Source organism: Musa acuminata, chromosome BXJ3-6, assembly GCF_036884655.1.
Source record: "Musa acuminata AAA Group cultivar baxijiao chromosome BXJ3-6, Cavendish_Baxijiao_AAA, whole genome shotgun sequence".
Classification (NCBI taxonomy): Eukaryota; Viridiplantae; Streptophyta; class Magnoliopsida; order Zingiberales; family Musaceae; genus Musa; species Musa acuminata.
Window position 1 is genome coordinate 40,487,940 of NC_088354.1, and position 23,575 is coordinate 40,511,514.

At 42.9% G+C, this 23,575-nt stretch overlaps 2 protein-coding genes and 2 pseudogenes across 2 annotated transcripts; 1 reads left to right on the plus strand and 3 right to left on the minus strand.

Moving 5' to 3' along the window:
* Nucleotides 1-306: 306 nt before the first annotated feature.
* On the minus strand, nt 307-2,789 carry LOC135640048 (probable glycosyltransferase At5g25310). Its single transcript, XM_065154152.1, has 4 exons — nt 2,431-2,789; nt 2,174-2,361; nt 1,418-1,787; nt 307-1,050 (listed from the first exon to the last, which is right to left on the minus strand). The coding sequence occupies exons 1-4, from the start codon at nt 2,707-2,709 to the stop codon at nt 382-384; spliced, it is 1,506 nt and encodes a 501-aa protein (XP_065010224.1). The 5' UTR covers nt 2,710-2,789; the 3' UTR covers nt 307-381.
* A 944-nt stretch (nt 2,790-3,733) lies between these two features.
* LOC135639922 (probable monogalactosyldiacylglycerol synthase 3, chloroplastic) lies at nt 3,734-5,317 on the minus strand (annotated as a pseudogene).
* Nucleotides 5,318-10,509: 5,192 nt separating this feature from the next.
* On the plus strand, nt 10,510-13,618 carry LOC103990068 (glycerol kinase). Its single transcript, XM_009409096.3, has 3 exons — nt 10,510-10,891; nt 10,969-12,184; nt 13,228-13,618. Exons 1-3 carry the CDS (start codon nt 10,755-10,757, stop codon nt 13,468-13,470), a joined length of 1,596 nt encoding a protein of 531 aa, XP_009407371.1. The 5' UTR covers nt 10,510-10,754; the 3' UTR covers nt 13,471-13,618.
* A 428-nt stretch (nt 13,619-14,046) lies between these two features.
* LOC135639923 (arogenate dehydrogenase 1, chloroplastic-like) lies at nt 14,047-21,623 on the minus strand (annotated as a pseudogene).
* Nucleotides 21,624-23,575: the final 1,952 nt, after the last annotated feature.

A 23,575-nucleotide genomic window follows, 5' to 3' on the forward strand; every position in this document is an offset into this window, starting at 1 on the left:
CCCGTGCTTGATGACTTGTACCCGTTGCTGCCACTGCGTTTTAGACCGCCACCCGTCCCGCTTCGGTGCGTTAGAATCGACAAATCTACGATGGAACGGTCGGACCAGAAATTAGAGCTTTCGATTGGCCCGATCGTGCCCGGCCCAGTAGCTGATTGCTTGGACCATCGACTCTCTCCGGTTCAATCATCATCTTTCTTGATCTACTCCATATTATGTTCATCAAACTCCATATTGCATATTTGCACATACTAACCAAAACATATTACAGACCTCATCTTTCTTGATCTACTGAGCAAGCGAAAATTAACAGCAGCAGCAAAACTGGCATTAGGAAGAAAAAGAGGAAGATCTTGATTCAGCCGGAAACCTCCAAATCTCTCACACCAGCTTTATGTTGAGCCTCCTCAACCACACCGAGTGCAGGATCATATGGAACACATCAAACCTCTTCGCTGGTTGGTTCAACACGAAGTGGCGCTTCACTGCCTTCACCCCATCCCTCAGCCTACTCAGCTCCGCCATCGATACGCCTTCGAGGACTTGCTTCAGCCTCGGTATGTCCTCCACCGCGACCGACACCGAGAACGACTCCCACCTCAGCACATCGCTGAACGGCAGCACGTAGCTCTTCGATATGATCACCGGCACGCACTCGGCGTAGATGGCCTCCACCACCCTGGGGCTCGCCACCTCGTACCCGCTCGGGCAGAGGCAGAAGCGGGACCTGAGCATGAAGGAGTAGTAGTCGAGGCCGTGGGGGAGGTACTCGTGAACTGGGAGGCCGGCGTCGCGGCCCTTCCAGTGGCGGAGGAGGAGGTGGCGGATGGGGCCGTGAAGGCCGCCGGCGAAGAAGGCGAGGTAGGGGCGGGAAGCGAGGCCGGGGAGCCGAGGGGACAGGAGCTGGCGGGGGACGTGACCGGTGTATAGGTTGATCTCCGGGATGCTGACGTCCTTCCGTGGATCGAAGCCTTCGGAGGTGTTGGCGTTGCAAAGGGCTCGGATGGAGTTCTCGTAGAGGTTAGGATTGGATCTTGATGCATGAGGACCCTAATTCACATTGGAAAACCTTCTCATATTATTATCATCAAGTATATTTCACAAAATAACATATACATAATAATTAACTGTATTATGCACAGAACTGACCACTTTATTAGTTCTCGTAATCGTTTCCTAAATGTCACATGATGTTCATGTCCTTATAATAGCCTTTAGTCTTTTCGTAAATCTATTTACATTCCATTATATATTTATATAAAATTAATACGCTTGGTTAATTCCCTGCTTTGGCCGTTGGAACTTGGTAGATACCTCATCTCCCTGGGGCTTCCAAGACTCTTGGGTGAGGCTCAAGGGATCTTACCCCTCGAACAGGAAGAGAAGAAGTTGAGAGCTAAAACGCATGCGTACGTACCCAGTCATGGCAAGAGAGCATGAAGTGATCGGCCCCGGCGGAGCGATTCCAGAAGGGATGCTTCGACGCGATGACGTCGACGTAGTCGGCGACGAATCGTTTGAACGTGGTGTGGTCGTACGGCGACGGGCGGTGGATGAAGTGGACCATGTTGGTGACGCTGAAGGGGAGGAAGAACGCATGAGCTCGCGCCGGATCCCATGTCCTTAGCCGTCGTCTGCCGCCGGAGTCCGGGCGGGTGATCTCCATTTCCTCTATGAACCTCCCCTCGGTGGTGTAGATGTTCTTGCATGGCCCCTCGTGCACCAGCGGCGGCTCCCCCTCTTCGTAGACATACACTCTGAACCTCTTCTCCATCTCCGTGTAGCTCCTGCAAGCAAACCAGGGGAGAATTCACAGATTAAAATGATGTCGACTCCAGTGAGCATAAGCAGGTAATGATGGGGGGGGGACAAGATCATTCTATCTACGTAAAGCAGAAGCGTTTTCACCGCGCGTGGGAAGGGCATTACTTATCACCGTACTGTTCTCTTTTGGGAAAACAAAAGGCTTTCTTACCGCTATAAAGAAGGATCAATTTCGTTAGAAAAGAGAAAAGGGACGATTTACAAGTGTGGTAGTAACATATTATCTTGGTCTTGTTTCGTTCCATCATTACAAGTGCCATTTAGTTGTGGAGGCGTCAAAGGAAAGCCTACAATTGCCAGGGAAACAGTGTGGGAATTCCAGGAGGGATTAGGTGAGTTGTAGACATACCGGAAGAATGCTGTGGGGTTCCGGTAGATGGTAGATAGTAGAGGCACGCCTTCGCCGTGAGCAGGAACCGAGGAGGCGTTTGCTCGTCGGGAGGCAGCTCTTCTGATCGCCGCCCGTGCCATGGCCAGTTCCTCTTCCACCGCGTCATCATCGCCATCGCTCTTTTTCTTCTTCTCGTTCTTCTGCTTCTGAATTCCGGCCCGCAAATCGTATCAGAGACCGTGGTAAATGACAACAACGATTCAAGAACTACCCACCTGACGGTGAGTTCCTTCAGAATGAACGGTATGATCGTCGAGAAGACTGGCATTAGAGCCTAGGTTTTGCGAAGATCTAGCGATCGGCGTGGCCGGCGGCGAAAGGAGCATAGAGTCGGCGAGGCGTAGCAGCTCGACAGTGGCAGCCGAGGCTGAGGGGGCAGGGATACTGATCGGACTCGAACAGTGGTTGAAGGCAAAGAGGAGGAGAATGACAGCGGAGGAGACGAGGGTGACGAGGAGGGCATGGCTCCAGTAGCCATGGCCGCGGCATTCCATCCCTCGACTGAGAGTGCCAGAAAGAACGCGGAAAGGGTTCTGTGAGGAATGAAGCAGGGGAGGACGAAGAATAAGTAAGGCTTTAGGTGAGGAAGATTCACTGGTTGCTGATTCTTTGCTTGCAGGAATATGGAGATTCCTAGCCTCCTCCATGAAGAGAAGAAGTGGGAGGCCAACACGGGCCTGTGTGTTTTGTGACGCGCTGTTGTCCCTTGAGCATATGCTCTGCTCTTTGCTCCCTTCATAGTGTTGAGTAAATTACACGAGCTAAGGTTAGAGTAGGACACAAGTAATGATGGGGTAGGATGAGCTTCCAGAATGCAGCACCATGAAAAGTAAAACCATAGAGTGTAACGCGATTTGGTTGTGTTTTTGATCAAACAATTATATATTAATTCATTGTTTCAAGATAGCTTTTTTTTCATTAAAACAGAAAGATGTATTGAGACAAAAAAGATATATGTATAGGGAGAGATGAGAGTAAGATTTTATACGACTACGAAGCTGTTATACCTCTCAAAAATGATGTTATCCTGACGAGCGTGTTCGGAGGAATCATAGGGGTTGATTCAAGCAGACGGTACCAGAATTCTTATTTACTACTCTTTCTTTCTTGTGCTGCAAAGGAAGCTTCAACAACAAGATATATTTGAAAGCACCGGAATCATTCATGTTCCAGAGCGTGTGATCTGTCATTCTGCGGAGGATGATGGAGAACATTTGTTCTTCAGATTCCCCTTGGAGATGATGGAGAACATCTCGACCTGAAGAACAAATGTTCTTCGAATGTCCCGCATTTAAAACTTAGATGCGATGTTCAAGTTGATTGCTCCTCTGTTTTTTTTATAGTGGACTCTTCCTAAGTCGAGGGATCCTATAAGATGATACTATAAGCAATATCGATAAGACACATTCGATATTTGAGTCAGAGTTTAAGAGAATCTACTTAGTTCAAAAAATTCGTTACAAAGTCCTTAGAAACAAATCCAGCTCGCTCATTTACCTGAATCACTCGATGACAAAGATTTGACTTCAACAAAAGTTCAGCTGCGTTGCTATGAAGTTAGACAGACACTGAGGACATCTTTACAAATATATTGACGGTGTAGAAACGTGGACTTGGATATGAGTTGCACACACGCCAATTAGAACAAGAACAGAGAATCTATCCCCATCATTCCCTCACCTCCTCCCATGAGCAAGACCGCAGGAAGTTGAGGATCCATCTCCAGCTCTTTCCTCAGTTCGTCCTGTAAGGTGATATAGGCATCTATACTTCCACTCCAGAAGAAAACTCAGTAGGTGCACGATTAACTCAGGACAAACCTTGACTAAGACTGCACGACAGAAGGAAGGTCTGATGGGCAAACCGAACACACGGATCCGTGAAGGCTCTAGGCCATCCGCTGAAGCCCTCTTTGATACTTCCTCCGGTGTGGAACCTGAAACAGCTACGGTTCTTCCATTAATGACAGGTCGTATGCAGAGATGGCAGCATGAGCTTGGTTAATGTGGTTGAACGCACCATGTAGGGTGGCAGGTGTCGAGGTCAGTGATGACAGTCGCAAAAAATAACTCTTTTCTGAAGGTTCTGCCATTTCAGCACCCACAAAGGAATGTGCTGCATGAGAGGATGGACGCTGATGATGATATCAGGCTTGTACTTCTTCAGACCGGCCTCCATCTTCCTTCACTCGTAGATAATGCATGGATTAGAATGTGTCCGTAGTTGTTTCTTCGTCATTAGCATTGATGGAGAGCACATACTCCATGGGAACAGTCCTTACTTGGCGTGGAAGGCTGCGATGGCAGCAAGATACAAGTTATGAACCCATCGAGGAGAGGTGCTGTGAAAGGCCACCTTCCATAATTGCACATGCTTCACCATGAACTTGTAGGACCTCTCCATATCGTTCAGCGGCCATCCAAATCTTTCACAAACACCTGCATATGAAAGGGAGAAACATACATCACATTGTATGTTCTCTGATTCATTAATTGGTTGTTAAGGAAGAGGCATCGCAAGAAGAGGTAATCAGACGAGAAATCGAGATTAACAAGAAAATATTCAAATTAGAACACAGCAAGCATTAGGTCCGAGATCTTTGATAGCAACCTGTACACTAAACCTATGGCTTAGCACGAAGGACGACAAGGAAAGAGGAGAAATCAACGAGGGAGGCCTACCCTGTACTCATCCCCGAACTCGATACGGAAGGCATCACGGATGGCCTCCGCAGAAGCCCGGTGACCGCCGCCGGTGTCGCTCATCAGGATAAGCACGTTCTTGGTCCGCTCGGCCCCGATCTGGGCCAGCTCCAAGGTGCCCTCCTCCTCCTCCTCCCAGAACCCGATGTCGCCGTCGTCCCCGACCGCTGAGCCGCCGCTTCCATCAGCACTGCTCCACGAGAGGCTCTTCCTCTTCCGCTGCTGCTGCTGGGCGTGGTACGCCGTCACGCTCTGGATCACCACCTCACGTATGGACCGCCACGGCGACTCCACTAGCACTCCCATGGCTCACCACCCTTCCGCTCCGCCGCGTGGTGGTGGTTGCGGCAGAAGGTTGAGGAACGATCGGAGAGAGCCGCCAAGTCCGAGCGCTTCGGCGATGGAAAACCAAAGGTGGTGGTGTTTGAAATCGTGGTATAGGTCGGACCAACGCTCGGGAATAGTAGTGGGAGAGCACGAGGCGAAGGGAGAAGAGTAGGCCAAGCTGGCACAACGAAGGCCAATAATTATTACTGCTCCATGCTAAGAAAGAGGGATAATTCCGGGAAATATGGCCTATTAAATGGTAAGAAACTGTGGTTGGGGAAATATTGCAGATACCCCCTTGATATTTTTCTGATACATGAAGGAAGCCTCCATGTTTCTCATCGACGTCTTGGGTGTAACGTTGACCTGTCTACATCACAACCGACAATTTCAGCTATATCGAATTTGGAATCAGAATTGTTACGAGGAACAATTGTATGCCGTGGCTTTGGGCCGATGCGGCTTGGTTCTGATCCGAATGTACGGGAATCTGGCGCGGTGCTCCTTGGGGCAACTGGGGTGGTCGGTCACAGTTGTCCGGATGGGACATGGCGTAGGGGTGGTGAAGCCTTGGCGCGACGTCGGGAAGGTGTGGTCTCGCCCTTGTTCCTGCACACAGGTCGGGTCGGGAGCTCGACCCGACCCCTCCGACGATCAAGTTAGTGGCTGTGGAGAGGATTCTAGATAAAGAAGAGTCTTTCCTCCCCCCTCACCTGTTTAGGGTACCAGGGTATTTATAGGGAAGCTTACGGTCACCTGATGTACCCGCCTGTGTGAGGCGGGGTCGCACCTCTAATGGCGTTTGACACTGTTACTGGCGTTGCGTGGAGAAGCGGATCGTCGCAGGGTATGGGCGAGGGTTGGTAGTCGTCCTGCACTGCCACGGTCAAGCGTGCGGGGTCGGAAGTCGTTGCTTGATAGCGGGTGACGTCAGCGCGAGTCGAGTCAGCATTATTGCCTTCCACATGTGGCAGAGTGGCGCCCAGGTGGGGTCGTCGTCGCGACACGTCATGCCGCCATTATTTCCCCTATCAAGAATCAGAATCAGAATCAAAATTGATTTTGATTGTCAATTCACAAACCGACAGTTTCGATTCGAGAATGATAATTTTGATTTCGATTTCAATTATTAGTTTCGAATCAGAATAACATATTTTATTTTTATTTATTCTGAAATATCTTTTTAATTAGTCATTTACTAAATTATTAAAAGGGATAGATTCATTAGTTAAGGGATATTTAGGTTTTTCTATTTTTATTAATTAAAAATTTTGGTTTCAATTCTTGACCCATTTGATTTTGATTCAAATCAATCATGATCGAGATAGCTCATACTTTATTTTTCTATAAAAGGATTCTTACTCCTCTTTTTCAATAATATACACTTAACACCCAAGAAACTTATTATTCCGATTATATTCCACTGTGATCTTTAAAGATAAGTCTAACAATATGCTAATTCATTTATAAATATGTATTATTTTTTTTTTTGTTATTTGGATAGATAAATATTTTTGTACACGTCAAGCTAGATTAGTTGAACGATAAAAAGTTCAAAGATAGAGAAACTTACATATAAAAAATCAGAAATTAAAATTTGATCGGAGAAGATAATAAAGAATATATATATATATATATATATATATATATATATATATATATATATATATATATATATCTTCGGAAGATCATGAAAGAAACAAGCAAACAAAACTTTTTTAAGGGAATAGATCATTTTATATAGTAAACAAGCAAACAAAACAAGCAAATAGATCATTTTATATAGTATTTTTTTTAAAGGGAATCAGAGAATCTTTCACCGAAAGGCTTTCCAAAGCTTAATTTTAATTTAATTATTTAATTATATAAAATTACGTATAGAACGTTTATACAAAAATTAAAACTTCCTACATATTACAAGTAGGGTTTAATGGGTTAACTATCTTGAAGTTGATAGTAGTACACTCAAACCCTAATATGTGCTTGTAAGGTACAGCCCAATAGTGATTGCACGTCATCCTTCGACTCCATCCGTAGATAATCTTTTCTTACGTATTCCTCTTAACTTTTTTAATTTATTTTTAAAATTATATAAAATTAAATATATAACATTTATAAATAAATTTGAACTTAGAACATGTCATAGGCGTGATGGGTTAACTGGCCAATCAACTTCCTTTGGCTAAAATATTTAAATTGAAGTTGATAATAATACACTCATCAGATTCTTATAAATAAATTTTAGTCTTGCTCACTTCGAATATGATACTAATCGGGATTTTATAATTTTTTACACTCAATGCGTACTTCATGTGATGGATTTCTCTCAACAACGGATGGAGAAAACTCATATTACACTCTCAATAGTTGATGGAGTGGTATCTCTCGCTCGCCCAAGACACATTCCTTTCAATAAAGGATGGAGGAATTGTCTAACCGTCACATTTAACGGCCTACTAATTCCTAAAGAGAATCACCATACATGCCCTTGACAATGATACATAACCAATCATAATCATTCATTCATGCATATATCCAAAAAATAATATGATAAAATATTATAAGAGAATATACTTGATGTATAATCTACTAGACTATGTCCATTAGTGACTCCGCACTATGATGGACCTGAAGCTCCTTTCACATATTGTATTTCTGGACCAATAGTATAGTTACATATATTACATAATAACAATCACATTAATATCATAAAATAATAAATAAATAAATAATATTTTTTAAATAAAATATTTTGATAGAAATTTTAAATTCATCAAATCATAAAATGTATTAGTTTCTCGATAGTCTTTAATCAATCAAAACTTTAATTTAAATATCTTTGATAAGGTATATTTTGGGCTCTAGGCACATCACGACCAATGCCACGCCACGCCACCACTAGGTCAGCAAGAGGAGCACTCCCAACCGCCGAGCCAAGATTCGTACCAAGGCACTCTACGACACTGTTCCACGAGTTTCGGGACGGCGGCCGCACAAAGGTACCTCCTTGCCCCTCGAGGATCGGTCGCCACGCCAAACCCGCGTATGGCCGACCCTCGTACAGTAGTATAAAAACCCCTAGCCGGCATCTGGCGAAGGGAGAGGCAAAATAAAGAGAACCAAGCACTAACTTACTCGTTGAGTGGCCAAAGTCGGTAACCACCCGAAGGGCATTATGTGTAGGAGAGCGACCACCCTCCCCCCCCCCCCCCTCGAGACGCGACCATCCCGATCGAGAGGCGTCTTCCTCCATACGGATTCGACATCCCAACCGGCGGCCACCCCTCGAGGCGCGACCGCCCCGACCGAGAGACACCAACCAACATCCTGACACTAGCATTCCAACCTACAGTCGATTAACCTCGGTGACCCGTTTGGCCGACCATTGACTCCCGACATCGACCCGTGGATCAGACCGTGCTGACTCGTTAGCCACGGTACATCAATTCACCAACAAGCTTAATTAACTTAATCTAGACTTAACTCAATTTGGACCTAATTAAATCAACCTCAAATCTAAAATCATCGATTTAATTTTGATATAATTGATTTTAATGAAGTCTAATACGTTGAATTAGTCATATGTTTCAATTAATATACGGACGAGACAAAATTAAATTCGAGACAAGTATAAGATGGGGACAAAAAGCGAAAGACTTGAAGGTCACTGTACTCGGAGTGGACAATGGACTCCCTTTGGAAGCCACACTATGCCTTTGGAATTTTCTCCACTTTCGTGTAGTTTCACATCCACTAATATATATTAGATATTTTTAAGTAATTGATATTTCATTCTTATTGATATATTGAAACGACTATGCATATTTATTGAGATAATTTAAAATAAAAAAAATCAAGAGGGATATATCAGAAAGTCGGCAAATATTTACATGGTTTGATATCATCGAGAAAATCATATTTATGAGTAAAATTAAATATAATGAATATTTCTCATGAATTAAGATAATATTTGAATTCTTCTCTTTAACTTACCTTTAATCTATTCTAGAAAGCATAAACGTACTCGAATATTTTTCTATGCCAATCGAAGTCTTATTACTAAACGCTCCTTACACTTAGACAATTGGTTGCCACAATGAAGCTAAGGTAAAGGACAAATGACTCAGTCAGTCGCCAGGGGGCCATGGTCCTCGGGTGATTGATCAAACACATGCCCCCTTTCCATCAGCCTCTGTGGGCGATTGACTATAGAGAGTCACTCGAGTCGACCTTCTTAGTCATCAAGGAGTAATGGCTCCTAAGTGATCGATCATATCGACTTCTCCTTTCTTTGACCTCTGTGATTGATAGCCCTCAGGGAGCTATATGGGTTGATCGTCCATAAGGACAAATAACGAAAAGAGAGTGTTATGACAATCATGAAGGGTCCATTTGATTGTTCAAGTATAAAAGTCGACCCCCAAGCGTCTGTAGGAGGACCTTTGGACACTAAATCTTCTCATCCCTAATATTTTCGAAAATAACTTGATCGTTAGATGAATCAGATCGAGAAATCTCTTAACATCGATCGTTGTATATGATCCTAAGAAGATCAACGTATAACTTGTCCCAACTTTCAACTCGAGAAGGTCTATCTCGAATCCACCTCAGTCACCTCACTTTCATTGCGATTGCGATTGCCCTCTAGGATCATCACGAGTGACACTCGAACGATTGCACGCCTTTAGGTCATGATTCAATCGTGTTGACTCCGGAACGAAGTAGCAACACTAAGGATCGACTACATGAAGATTCACCGAGGTGTGATTGGACCTTTCATGTTCCGAATACATCCACCAGCTAATGAAATGGATGCATTGATGGGGTTGTCCGAAAGAAACTATGGAGATTCCCTCAGCTGTCGAAATCTGTGCCTCTGTTGGGCGTCACGTTCGGTGGTTGCTTCCTTGTTTTGGTCGTCTCTTCCGTCGTACGAGAAATAAAAAGCTACGGCCAATCCAACTTGGGGGGACATGCATTGTAAAGTCCAACTTGAAATATAATAAATACATTGCCATTCATCTTCAACTCGACTCGTTTGATCAAAATTCTTTGAGTAGGATTACTAATCACTTAAAATTAATAATTATATGTTTATTATATTTAGTAATTAAATTAATTGTTGCGTAAAATTGGATAATTATATTTTTTTATTGGATAATTATATTCCTTATTATATTTTTTATTCCGTAAAATTGTTGGGTAGCAAAACATGGCGTCATCGGTAAGTGACAATTGGTAGGAAAGTAGATGGGAAACATCGTCGATCTTATCCGTCAAAGAGTCTCTCTCTCGGAGGCAGATTTCCCGTTCATCCCTTTCCGGACTTCTTGTGGTGCTCCAAAAGCCCAACTCCCAACGCTACACTCTCTCCGTTGATTTCTCCACCGCCATCGCTCTCCCCCTCTCTCTGATTCGCATCTCTCTCTTTGGAACCATTCCAAACTCGAACGACTGCAGCAGCGGCAGAGCCTGGCAGGAGTTGAGAATCTTGCATCGATCGATACGAAATGTCGGGAGGAGAAGAATTCTTCATAGGATCGATCGATCAGGGCACGACCAGCACTCGATTCATCATCTACGATCGCCACGCTCAGCCAATCGCCTCCCACCAAGTAGAGTTCACCCAATTCTATCCCGAAGCCGGGTACTGTTGCTGTTGTTGGCATTTCTTCTTCCTCCCACATCAGGTGATGTTAATGGTAGTTCGGATGATGATCGCAGATGGGTGGAGCACGACCCGACGGAGATCGTGCAGAGCGTGCGGGTGTGCATGGCGAAGGCCCTCGACAAGGCGACCGCCGCTGGCCACAACGTCGACGCTGGCCTCCGTGCGATCGGCCTCACCAATCAGCGGGAGACCACCGTCATCTGGAGCCGATCCACCGGCCTCCCCCTCTACAACGCCATCGTGTGGATGGACGCCCGCACCAGCACCATCTGCCACCGCCTCGTCCGCGACCTCCCCGGCGGGCGCGACCACTTCGTCCCCACCTGCGGCCTCCCCATCAGCACCTATTTCAGCGCCCTCAAGATCATGTGGCTTTTGGAGAACGTGGACGTGGTCAGGGACGCCGTCCGCTCCGGCGACGCCATGTTCGGCACCATCGACACCTGGATGATTTGGAACCTCACCGGCGGCTGCGGCGCGGTGGACCGTGAGGAGAATCCGGTGCACGGCCTGCACGTCACCGACTGCTCCAACGCCGCACGGACCATGCTGATGGATCTCCGTACCCTAGACTGGGACCGCCCCACCCTGGACGCCCTGGGAATCCCCATCGAAATCTTGCCCAAGATCATCAGCAATTCGGAGAAGATCGGCGTGATCGCCAACGGGTGGCCCCTCGCCGGGATCCCCTTGGCCGGCTGCCTCGGCGACCAGCACGCCGCTATGCTGGGCCAGCTGTGCCGGAAAGGCGAGGCCAAGAGCACCTACGGGACCGGCGCGTTCATCCTGCTCAACACCGGCGACGAGATCGTCCGCTCGTCGCACGGCCTCGTCACCACCGTCGCCTACAAGCTTGGCCCGGAGGCGCCCACCAGCTACGCCCTGGAAGGCTCGATCGCCATCGCCGGCGCGGCGGTCCAGTGGCTGAGGGACGGGATGGGGATCATCCACACCGCTTCGGAGATCGAGGATCTGGCAGAGCTGGTGGAGAATTCTGGCGGCGTGTACTTCGTGCCGGCGTTCAACGGGTTGTTCGCGCCGTGGTGGCGGGACGACGCTCGAGGGGTTTGCATCGGAATCACCAGGTTCACCAACAAAGGGCACATAGCGCGGGCGGTGCTCGAGAGCATCTGCTTTCAGGTAAACGATGTGCTGGCTTCCATGCACAAGGATGCTGGGGAGCGAGGGGAAGCGAAGACCAATGTAAGGGAATTCCTGCTTCGGGTCGACGGAGGCGCCACCGTCAATAATCTTCTTATGCAAATACAGGTAACACATAGCATAAAGCTTCGATTTTGATTCATCTCGGAGTTCTTTCAGCTTCTCTGTTATCTAAGTTTATCCAAGTAAATTGTTATATCTGTATGTGGATTGCTGCTCCTATGGATTTGTTGTAAATTTACTGTGAGAATTGACTTGAATTAAGTATGACAATAGGAAAAGCCTAAAACAATAGCGTTCTGATTCTTTTGCATTTCAACTGAAGTAATTAGTTAATATGCTTTTTATTGAATCTTCTGATGGTGTTTTATCGCACAAATATATATTTGGGGTTTCAATTTATCTTGTAAACTAAAAAGCTCAAATACTTGTGGTTACGAAGAAAATGTTTACAAGGAATTTTTTTGCATTAGTACAAAGTTATCTGACTCTTGCATTCTCTTTAGCATTAATAATTGCCAATGATAGATGATCTAATGAGCAAATTCTGTTGTTGAGACTATGACCTACGATAGTTTTCGTTTCTTTTCCTGCCCACTTTTTAGCTCTTTGTTTTCTGTTTTGAACTGCAATTGTCATGATCACTTTGGCTTTTTGTGCTTCTAATTATTTTGCTGCTGGTGATCCTATTCAGATCTAATAATATAAGATTACTTTGGTGCGTTAACTTGGAATCAGTGTGACTCTCTGTAAACTTGTTGTTTCGCTTCTTAATGATTATGAAGTTTCTTCATGAACTGTATGACACATTACCTGATGCTTGAATTATCATTTTTGGGAAAAAAAATTCTTGAAAGTTGATCCGGAAGACAGATTCAGACTTACTTGTAATTTGGTCGTTTTTTGTTCCTAATATTATTGATTGTTGTTCAATTTTGTTGCTTAGTAGATTAATTTCTCGTAAAACCAAGAACAAGTATTACGCTGATGCTCTCAGATTATGCGCTAAACTTGTCTCGAATATAACAGATTCGAATTTGGTAGTTTCGTCATTTAGTTTTTGTCGTTCACAATGCTGATACATTTTTTTACAGCCATATAGATCTTTAGAATTCCAGAGTAACCCTTACTATCTGTAATATCTGTCGTAGGCTGATCTATTGGGGAGCCCCGTTGTTAGACCCGCAGATGTCGAAACTACTGCACTTGGAGCAGCATACGCAGCTGGATTAGCTATTGGTGTCTGGACCGAAGAACAGATATACTCAGCGGGGCACAAAGAAAAGACCACAGTCTTCCATCCAAAATTAGATGAGGCTCACAGAAAGAAGAGGTCCGAGTCTTGGAACAAGGCTGTGTCTAGAACTTTTGATTTGGCTGATCTTTCCCTTTAGTTTAGAATCACTGTTTCCACCTCGTAACTTTCATCCGTAGGTGATAATACATTTACTAGATCTTGTTGATTCTGAATAAATTATTGTCAGAGAACTGAATCCATGTACAAGTTGTTTGATGATCTATCTATCTGCTCTTTAATTTAAATTGTTTAGCGTCATGTTGATTCTAAAGGTATCATTATCTGAGCATTGTAACTTAGCCGTGTTGGTAATTTAGATTTTGAGCCTTCATCTGAAGCGAGCCAGAGAGAACATTGTAACTTTTTATCTATTATTTCCACCGACTTGCACATATTTCCATCCAACGTTTTCCACGTTTGGGGTATTATGGAGTCACGAGGTGAGGCACTGTGTCGACATAGCTGGCAGCATGGCAAGGAGATGGAGACCATTACTGGCATCGAGGGCGGAATGCCAATGTAGCTCAATAAATTATTAGCTAACGTGTACATCGCCAACTCTGTAAGTTAACAGTGTGAGAACTATTATTTGGTTTTGTTGATGAAGAACTATTATTTGGTTGATGAAGAACTTGACATCTCTCGTGTTTCCTTCGAGTGGATTATTGCGAGATACCAAAGAAGCAATTTATTATCTACAGAAAAGCAATTGGGGTCGAACTGTGGAAACAGAGGTCCTCTGCAACTCCGGTAGATCTACGACCAAATCGACTCTGGTTAAGCTTTACGCTTCATTTGCCCGCATCGATGGACCTTCTTCCCGAGCTCTCAAACAGCTGTTTCCTAAAGATGCCGTGCAAGCGTTGGAATAGTTCCTTCTTCATTGTGTCCAAGGCGTCGTCCAGCTTCTCGATCAGCTCGGTGGAGTTCTTGTTGTATATGAACAGCCCGTTGTAGAGCTCGTAGCTGTCGCTGCAGGTGTTCTGCACCAGATTTAGTAGGGTCTCGTAACCTTTGGTGTTGATGGGCGTGGACTTGAGGTCCAGCTTCGCGAGCACCCTGCCGATGGTGTGCGTCAAGAACTGGATCTCTGCCGCCGTCTCGTCGTGCTCTGCACACGACATCTCGACCATGCGGCAGCCTTCTCGCTCGAAGATCTCGAGGAATGCGCGGCACCGCTCGATGCGGTCGTCGGAATCGCCGATCCGGACTTTGTCGTAGACGAAAGGGAGGCCGGCCCACCCGTGCTTGCCGCTCTCGGGGCCGAACATGGGATGCGTGCACAGGATGTCGAAGTCCGGGGGCAGCAGCTGGAGGAAGAGGTTCCTGGGGAACTCCTTGACGGAGAGGACGTCGACGAAGAGCGTGCTACGGCGGAGGCGCTGAATGGGTAGGGACCGGAGAACGGCCTCGGCGGAGAGGATGGAGGTGGAGAGGAGGACGACGTCCGGGTGCTGCTCGCAGAGGTCGTGCTGGTTGTCGAAAAATGCCGCACCGAGGGAGCGGGCGGTGTCGGAGTAGTCGGTGCGCGAGTAGGCGAGTATTTCATGGCCTTGGGCGGCGAAGGTGCGGGCAAGGAACTGGCCGAAGTTGCCGAAACCGATGACGGCGATCTTGAGCTTGGTGCGGCGGTCGAGGAGCTTAAGTGGCTGCGGCTCGATATCAAGAACAGGGGCGGCCTCACGGGCTTGGATGGTCATGGCCGAACGGCGGAGAACGGGGACGGTAATGGCACCGCCGGCAGAGACGTGGCGGTACCGGAGAGGGGCAACGCGAGTGTGGGAAGAGGTGGGGAGGAGGGTGGTGTTTGAGGGGAGGACACCGGAGAGCAGCATTTGCGTGACACAAAGGTTAGACCGGAAGACAAGACCAGTCGGCAGCCACCTCCTGATGCACTCTGTTTTCGTATTCGTTTTCGTTGTTTGGCTACGTTTTGCTCAGAGTTGGCTATATAAAAGCACCAAAGCTTTAAGGCGAGAGTTGGGTGCATGTGATTCATGTGGGTATGATGGAGTGCCTCGAGATTCGGAGATCCTTTCGCTGATTCCCTTGCTTTATTTCCCTTCTCTCTCTCTCTCTCTCTCTGTCTCTCTCTCTCTTTTATATATATATACATATATATATATATTATTTCTCTATTGCACAAAGAATATTAGGCAAATTTCTCAAACAAAATCTCCTATTTTACTTTTTTTCTTATTAACATTCTTTTTTCATTCGTTCTAATGGTGTACTCTTTGTTTTCTAAAGTATGAAATTGTCCCTACCTAGCTGTGGCCTCCATCCCTCATCTTTGCCCTACTACCCTTGCCTCACCTACTCTTTTCTTTTATTGCTTTTGTCAATTGTTGTCTTTACCTCTTGTCATCATCCATTGTGTTACCTTCTCCATGCCTTACTCGACCCATGTGCTCTCATTATTTTTCTCATTTATGTACCTTTAATATCAACCTTTCTCTTGTACTCTCATCATCGTCCTTGCCCACACACCTCACTCTCGTCGTCATGCACTTAAAATCATAAATGAAGATAGCTTTTGGCTTCCATGGGAGTGTTAAGCAGAGGTAATAATGTAGTACAATCCTCCACAATGGAGCTTTGGATGTAGAGGGTGAGATGCCTCGTCGACAACCCTTGAGAGGAGAAGGATCGACGAGTGCATAACAAAGTGAGAGATGACTATAACTCGACAATTGATATGGAAGTGGACAACATAAGTGTGAGCGAGGGTGCGTATCCAAGGAAGAGTAGAGAACGTGCAGTTGAGGCGAGGTGAAGGTGGCCACGACGAAGGGCATAGGTGGTGGGGTAAAAGTGATAACCGATGAAAACTAGGAGTAATTTTATCGCGCTCCTAGGAGAATAAATGGGAAATGGTATGATAATAATAAAAATAAAAATAAGAAAATTTTCGAGAAATTTATCTAAAAATATTTCATAAATAATTCTATGACCGATAGTCCTATTTAGCAGTTGGATCTCAAATCTTTCACCTGAGTAGTTGATATATAGGAACCCGTTTAAGAATATTTAGTTTATAACCGTGGGAGGGGATGATGAAAATTAATTGGACCAATATGAAATCTATTTTTTCATTTCCATAGAGAGATAGGGGAAAAGTAATCGTGTTTAGTGATACCCAATGATTCAATTATGATAATTCGTTACTAACTTAGGGTAAAGTAAGTTTTATATAATCTCATTTTACTTCCAATTTAGCTGAATCCAAGTTCCAAGAAGTTACAATGACAGTATGCTATATCATACGTTGGCATAACTCTAAATACTTCAAGTACTAGTAATTGGAAAAGGCAAAACGACAAAAAACAAGACTAAATCATCTTTAACCAAGAAAAGTAGGCACAAGTACGGAACAAACCGATGATTGAGAGAGAGGTCGGACCACTTAATTAGGTGAACTCCCTCTTTACGCGGCAACGAGGAACCAAACCCATATGGCAGAGGATAAAATGTAAACGCGAGCGGCGAGCGGAAATCGCGTGGGATGGATGCCAAACAACGCGGTGCAATAATTGGTACCATATGTCGGGAACGGGTACAATAATTGGTGCCATATGTCGGGTGGGCACTCTACGTGGCCTTGTGGTGGTGCTGTGCGACTCCAATTGGCGCGGAGGGGAGGGCTCCACGCATCGCCTTCTCAACCACTATTCCGTGTATCGGCGTGGTTGGATTATACAGCAGTGTGGTTGAATTATTGCACGTTGCGTGCAATAATTCACATTAGATCTCGTCACCGTTATTGGATTTTAACGAGAGATGGGCGACCCAACGAATGTTCCTTTGGGCGGTAGCCGAAGGAGTTGTATTGCGATGAGATGCATAAATTGTGAATGGGTGACGTATTTATGTTATCATGTGAAAAATGATATGATGAAGTTGATCCGATTTGATTAGTTTTCGAGTACTTTCATATTTTAAGAACGAAAAGAATATATCTTAGGGCATTCGATAGTTACTACTGATCTAATGATAAAAAAAAGAAAATTATATTCTATTTTGAATCGTTGCTTACAGAAACTACACTAATGTGTCTCTTAAAATTCCTTCCGATGGTTGAGTTAGCAACCTTTGTTCAAATCGAATCGAAAAATTAAATTAAACTTAAATTAAATTAAACCTAAATCAGGCCGATTCGATTCATTAATAATTTAGTTTTGAAGGCTATAAATGATTCTAGTTTTGAATTACTCTTCTTTAATTTTGTTTAATCGATTCAATCGAATCGAATCAATCTTAATTTTAAAAATATCAACTCAATCCAAATGCTTCAAAAACTCTAAAATTTGTTCTTAAAATCAATGTTCATCGCTCTTTCTCATCGTCCTCTCTTAGTTTTTTTTTTTTTTTGTCTCAAGTATGAACTCTATTTTTTATTAATAATCTCTTTAATGATTTGTATGATTTTTTAATTTATATATATCACTACATATTTTAATTATTAAGAAAAAAAAGGATTGTATGTGAAATCATTATTTCTCTTGGGTATTTTTTAATACAAAAAATAAAAAACTACTTAAGCATATGTTTAGTTATTTAGAATGTTTAGAATGATATTTTGATATAAATTTTTTGAGAATATAGGTCCAATTAGATTAAAATTTTGATTTGGTTCAATTAAACTAAACCGAGTCACCAAATCAAATCGATTCATTTAAAAAATATATTTTTTAAATTACATAAATTAAAAATCGATTAATCGATTAACCAAATCAAATTAATCGATTCAATTAGGTAGGTCCGAAATGATTTTAAGTCGGAGCAAATCGAATTATTTTTTCGATTTGACCTTTAATGATTATGTTCAACCTCTCTTAACATCTCTAATTTTAGTATGTTTGAAATAAAAGGAACTTTCATGTAGAGAGTATTTGTTTTCTAATCTCATTGATTTGATAAAATCAAGTGTATTAACAAGGAAATGTTTTTCTTATATGTCATGCTAACAAGCATGTTTGTTTAACATTCGAGTCCACTTTAATCCAAATTACTAAAACGAATTAGTATCAACCTATTCAGCTTCCATCCAAATCGAAATAGAATTATAATCTAATTGATTAATAATGACGTTTGAATATTCTTAATCAGTTAATCATTGTTCGCTATTTTTCTTTTAGGTTTTCTTTTTCGTTAGTTTCTAAATAGAGTCGTGATATATATTTGTTTTGAGACTATTGCAAAGTTAGATGAATGAATGTGGATGTTATATGTCTCTTTCGATGAATCTCATAATATTTGGGTCCATACGTGAGCGTACAATTCTTCTCCGTAAGTTTTTCCTATTCAAAATAGAATTATAATCTAATTGATTAGTTAAACTTGTAATAGACCAATCAAACTTTATATGAATTATAATGAAAAATATCGATGAATTATAATCAAATTTTATTGAGTGTGACTACCGACCTAATGACAAGACGCGGTCATCATGTTTAGATAGTGATGTTTGAATATTTTTAATCAGTTAATCATTGTTCGCTATTTTTCTTTTAGGTTTTCTTTCCATTAGTTTCCAAATTGAATGAATGTGTTGAGACTATTGCACATTTAGATGAATGAATGAATGAATGTGGATGGTTTACGTCTCTATCGATGAATCTCATATTTGGGTCCACACGCGTGAGCGTACAAGTCAGTCTTTTACTTATGTTCTTTCTAATAAAAAGCAATATCAATAACTCGAAACATATTATTCTATCCATATAAATAAGGCTAATTATAGATATTTTGATTTTTAGACTTAAAAAATTTATATTATAACCCATGTAGTTATGAAAGTGAAATATGGAGGTCTATTTATCCTAACGTTATCGATTTTATTGATAAAAACATAAAAATAATAAACAAAAAAATATTTTTAACGTTCCAATTAGTAATGGTGGATGTCATCAATGGTGGCAAACGACAACATTACTAAGGGTCACGAGTGACTGTTGTGGATAAGAAAAACAGTAACGAAAGATTAAAGTCACTATGCATTTGCATCGATGCCGATGTAGTGAGTGATACTCATCTTTTGTAATCACTCTCCTTATCTACAATAACCACTCACGGCTCCTAGTAGCACTGTCGTCGGTCACCAATTGAAATATTAAAATTATTTTTTTATCTATCATTTTTGTATTATTTTTAATAAAGTCGTACATATACGTGCCAATTTTATAACTATAGAGATTTCAATTTAGAATTTCAATATAAAATTTTTAAGTATAGGAACCGAAATAGTAAGGAGGGAGGTTGAACTATAAAAAAAGAAATTATAATTAGCCCTAATACATACTTAAGCGAAATTATGATAACGTTGTTTATCTCGCACGGTTACCATACGATACGTTCACTGCCCAAAACTAGATTTGACCTTCTCACGTTACATCCGAACCTTTCCATGTGCAAACTGCGATACTTTATTGAACAGGCAAGAGATGGATAGAACTGTACGAACGTGCAGGAAAAAGATAAGATTCAATGGGTTAACATTAGGGATATAAAAACCATTAATTGCGAATATAGAATGCCAACTTGTTTCTTGCGTGTTCATTCACCACAGAGCTTTGTTTTCTAACTTATTATAATTGACTAATTACTTTCGATTTCTGAAACAATAAATGCTTGAAGAGTAATAAAGTACTTCCAAGTGAAAAAAAAAAACATATTAGAGTTGGGTTATTCGATAAATATATTTTAATCGAGAGAATTTTATTATTTGACATTTATGTCATATGGCTGATACTTTTAAATTATTATTCTGATAGTAGAGAAAGAGAGAGAGAGAGAGAGAGAGAGAGAGAGAGAGAGTATGTTTTCATCCCACAACTATGAATAAGCTTTGGTACTTCATCACTGATTGATACATGTTTGCAGGACGATGCGACTGCTGTAAAGCCACCAACGAGACAGTGAGAGAATTTATTTTGTGTTGTTAACATATTATTACATGGATGAATCACTGCCAACAATGAAAGAAGCAGTTTATTGTACACACAAAAGCGATTGGGTGGAACAGGAGATGATCCTTTTCCTGTCTTTCTAGATCTCTGCATTCTCCATGTTAAGAGACCATCGAATCGATGGTGGTGCTTCAGTTGTCCCCGCCGGCGAATTTTCTAGCTGAGCCCTCGAACAGCTGCTTCCTGAATATGCCATGCAAGCGCTCAAATAGCTCCTTCTTCGTGGTGTCCAAGGCGCCGTTCAGCTTCTCGATCAGCTCGGTGGAGTTCTTGTTGTATATGAACAGCCCATTGTAGAGCTCGTAGCTGTCGCTGCAGGTGTTCTGCACCAGATTTAGTAGGGTCTCGTAACCTTTGGTGTTGATGGGCGTGGACTTGAGGTCCAGCTTCGCGAGCACCCTGCCGATGGTGTGCGTCAAGAACTGGATCTCTGCCGCCGTCTCGTCGTGCTCCGCGCACGACATCTCGACCATCCGGCAGCCCTCCCGATCGAAGATCTCGAGGAACGCGCGGCACCGCTCGACCCGGTCGTCGGAGTCACCGATCCGGACTTTGTCGTAGGCGAAAGGGAGCCCGGCCCAGCCGTGCTTGCCGCTGTCGGGGCCGAACATGGGATGCGTGCACAGGATGTCGAAGTCCGGGGGAAGCAGCTGGAGGAAGAGGTTCCTGGGGAACTCCTTGACGGAGAGGACGTCGACGAACAGCGTGCTGCGGCGGAGACGCTGGATGGGCAGAGACCGGAGCACGGCCTCGGCGGAGAGGATGGAGGTGGAGAGGAGGACGACGTCGGGCTGTTGCTCGCAGAGGTCGTTCTGGTCGTCGAAAAATGCCACACCGAGGGAGCGGGCGGTGTCGGAGTAGTCGGTGCGGGAGTAGGCGAGTATCTCATGGCCTTGGGCGGCGAAGGTGCGGGCAAGGAACTGGCCGAAGTTGCCGAAGCCGATGACGGCGATCTTGAGCTTGGTGCGGCGGTCGAGGAGTTTAAGCGGCTGCGGCTCGACATCAAGAACAGGGGCGGCGTCCCGGGCTCGGATGGTCATGGCAAAACTGCGGCGAACAGGGACGGTAATGGCACCGCCTCCGGCAGGGACGTGGCGGTACCGGAGAGGGGCTGCGCGAGCATGGGAGGAGGTGGGGAGGAGCGTGGTGTTCGATGGGAGGACACGGGAAAGCAGCATTTTGCGCGTTCGAAAGGTTAGAAAGAAAGAGAAGGCAGCGTGCGACCACCTCCTAATTCGATCTGTTTCCCCTTCTCTCGCTTGCTTTGCTTTCGCCGATATGATGGCTGCATACATACATATATATATATATATATATATATATATATATATATATATATATATATATATACGTACACACACTGACACCATTATTGTTCCGAGTCGGGTGCATGTGATTCATGCGGACATGGATGTGGGCCCCTCGCGATCGGAAATAAACAGAGACAGCGAATTTGCTTTTTAGTACCCTTTCCACGATTTGTTCTCCCATTCTGAATCAAAAGATATTTCAATATTCGTCAATTATTAAGCTTCGTTGGTTTGAGGAAACAAAGAAGGATTGATTGATTAATTAATTAATTAATTGATAAGATAAAAATGTTAATAAGCACGCACCTAAATCAATATATAATGGTAGAATCAAAACGAATATTCCGTTGCTCAGTATATATTTTTTAGGTTTAAAGTATTAATTAGATGATGAGATAAGAGAGTCAGTATTGAAATATTAGTTAGGTTAGGTTGGGAAGATCTTATAATATCAAAACTAAAATATCGTATGTGGCGAAGAAGAAAAGCAGGTGGTGGGTCCCTCATGACTCATCGAGGGTCGTGGTGGTGGTGGTGGGGTCCATGAGGATTTAGTGAGCATTCACTGGGCGACCACGTCAAATTAACACATTTAATATGAGTTGGTGACCGAGCACGTGAACCTGATGCACCGAGTGATTGGTTGGTCGTCTCCGATCGGTGTGGAAGGTCGAACGCGTCGCCGTCTCGACGGCACAAAATTACATATGTTTTCTCCGCCCTCGTGAGCTAACGTGGTCGGGCGGATGTGGCCATCACAACAGTCGTCGCACGATGCTGCAGCCAACAATTCATCCAATCTGGTCACCGATTGTTGTATTCGATCTCAACGTCATGCGTGAAGATTTAAAGGTAAAGGCTGTTCGTTTACGACACGAGAGAACAGGATTCAAATCATAAAAATATTTTTTTAAATATTTAAAAATAAATTAAATATATTGTTTCTTTTTATACTCGTACTATATCATAAATAATTTAATTTTATCTCACACGTGGATTAGATTCGAGGATACTCGAGATATTATAAAGCTAAAAAATTAATCTAAAATTAAAAAAAAAATTTACATCAAAAACATATTTAACAAAAACCTTCTGATGCTTAGATTAATGATGATTTGAAAGATTTAGTCAAATATCAAAATAAAATGAGTATTTTTTAAAGAAAAAACATAAGTACCTAATAAGAAAGAAATCTCATAAAACAAGTGCTTGAAAGATCATAACTAAAAAAGAAAGAAGCAAATGGATCAAGAAAGTGATCCTTCCAAAAATAAAAATAAAAACCCATATCTTCACAAAAGTACGAAAGAGATCAAATATATATATATTTGTAATCAAATATTAAAAAAAAGAAAGAGATAGACAAATACAAGATTCAAACTTAAATTATGATTTACTTAAATTGGTGGTAAAAGATCCATTACATATTTTGATAACTAGCTAAAAAATCCAATGCATATTTTGATACCCATATGAGACTAATAACATTTGGCATTATGATTTCCATTATGCCAATGCCTCCGTCCAATATCTCACTAATAACATTTGGCATTCAAATCGCAATCATTGTCACATCAAATCCAACGACACGATGTTTGAGTTGGCTTCCAGCCAATAATGGTATGTCAATTCCACGTGAATCTCGTTTTACTCGAGCAAGAAAGAAAAGCTTAATCATTGTCGGAGCAATATTAAAGGTCAATTATCGAGTAATCATTTTGATTATAATATACGGGAAACAAGATCTTCATATATATACGATAACAACAATTAAGAGAAGCAATAGTAAAAACACAAGTTCAAAATAATTGATACGAACTTCATTAAAAAAAATTAAAGATTAGAGAACAATAAAATATAACGAATAATATTATTCATCGGTCCTAATGACATTGCTAATTCAAGTAGAAGATGATTCTCATAT

Bases quoted from the DNA above. Each gene is read 5' to 3' on its own strand.
- LOC103990068 (XM_009409096.3), top strand. From the start codon at position 10,755: ATGTCGGGAGGAGAAGAATTCTTCATAGGATCGATCGATCAGGGCACG. The intron at 10,892-10,968 runs GTACTGTTGCTG...TGATGATCGCAG, and splicing joins CAATTCTATCCCGAAGCCGG to ATGGGTGGAGCACGACCCGA. The intron at 12,185-13,227 runs GTAACACATAGC...TATCTGTCGTAG, and splicing joins ATCTTCTTATGCAAATACAG to GCTGATCTATTGGGGAGCCC.
- LOC135640048 (XM_065154152.1), bottom strand. From the start codon at position 2,709: ATGGAATGCCGCGGCCATGGCTACTGGAGCCATGCCCTCCTCGTCACC. The intron at 1,788-2,173 runs GTATGTCTACAA...GTTTGCTTGCAG, and splicing joins AACCCCACAGCATTCTTCCG to GAGCTACACGGAGATGGAGA. The intron at 1,051-1,417 runs GTACGTACGCAT...AATGTGAATTAG, and splicing joins TGCTCTCTTGCCATGACTGG to GGTCCTCATGCATCAAGATC.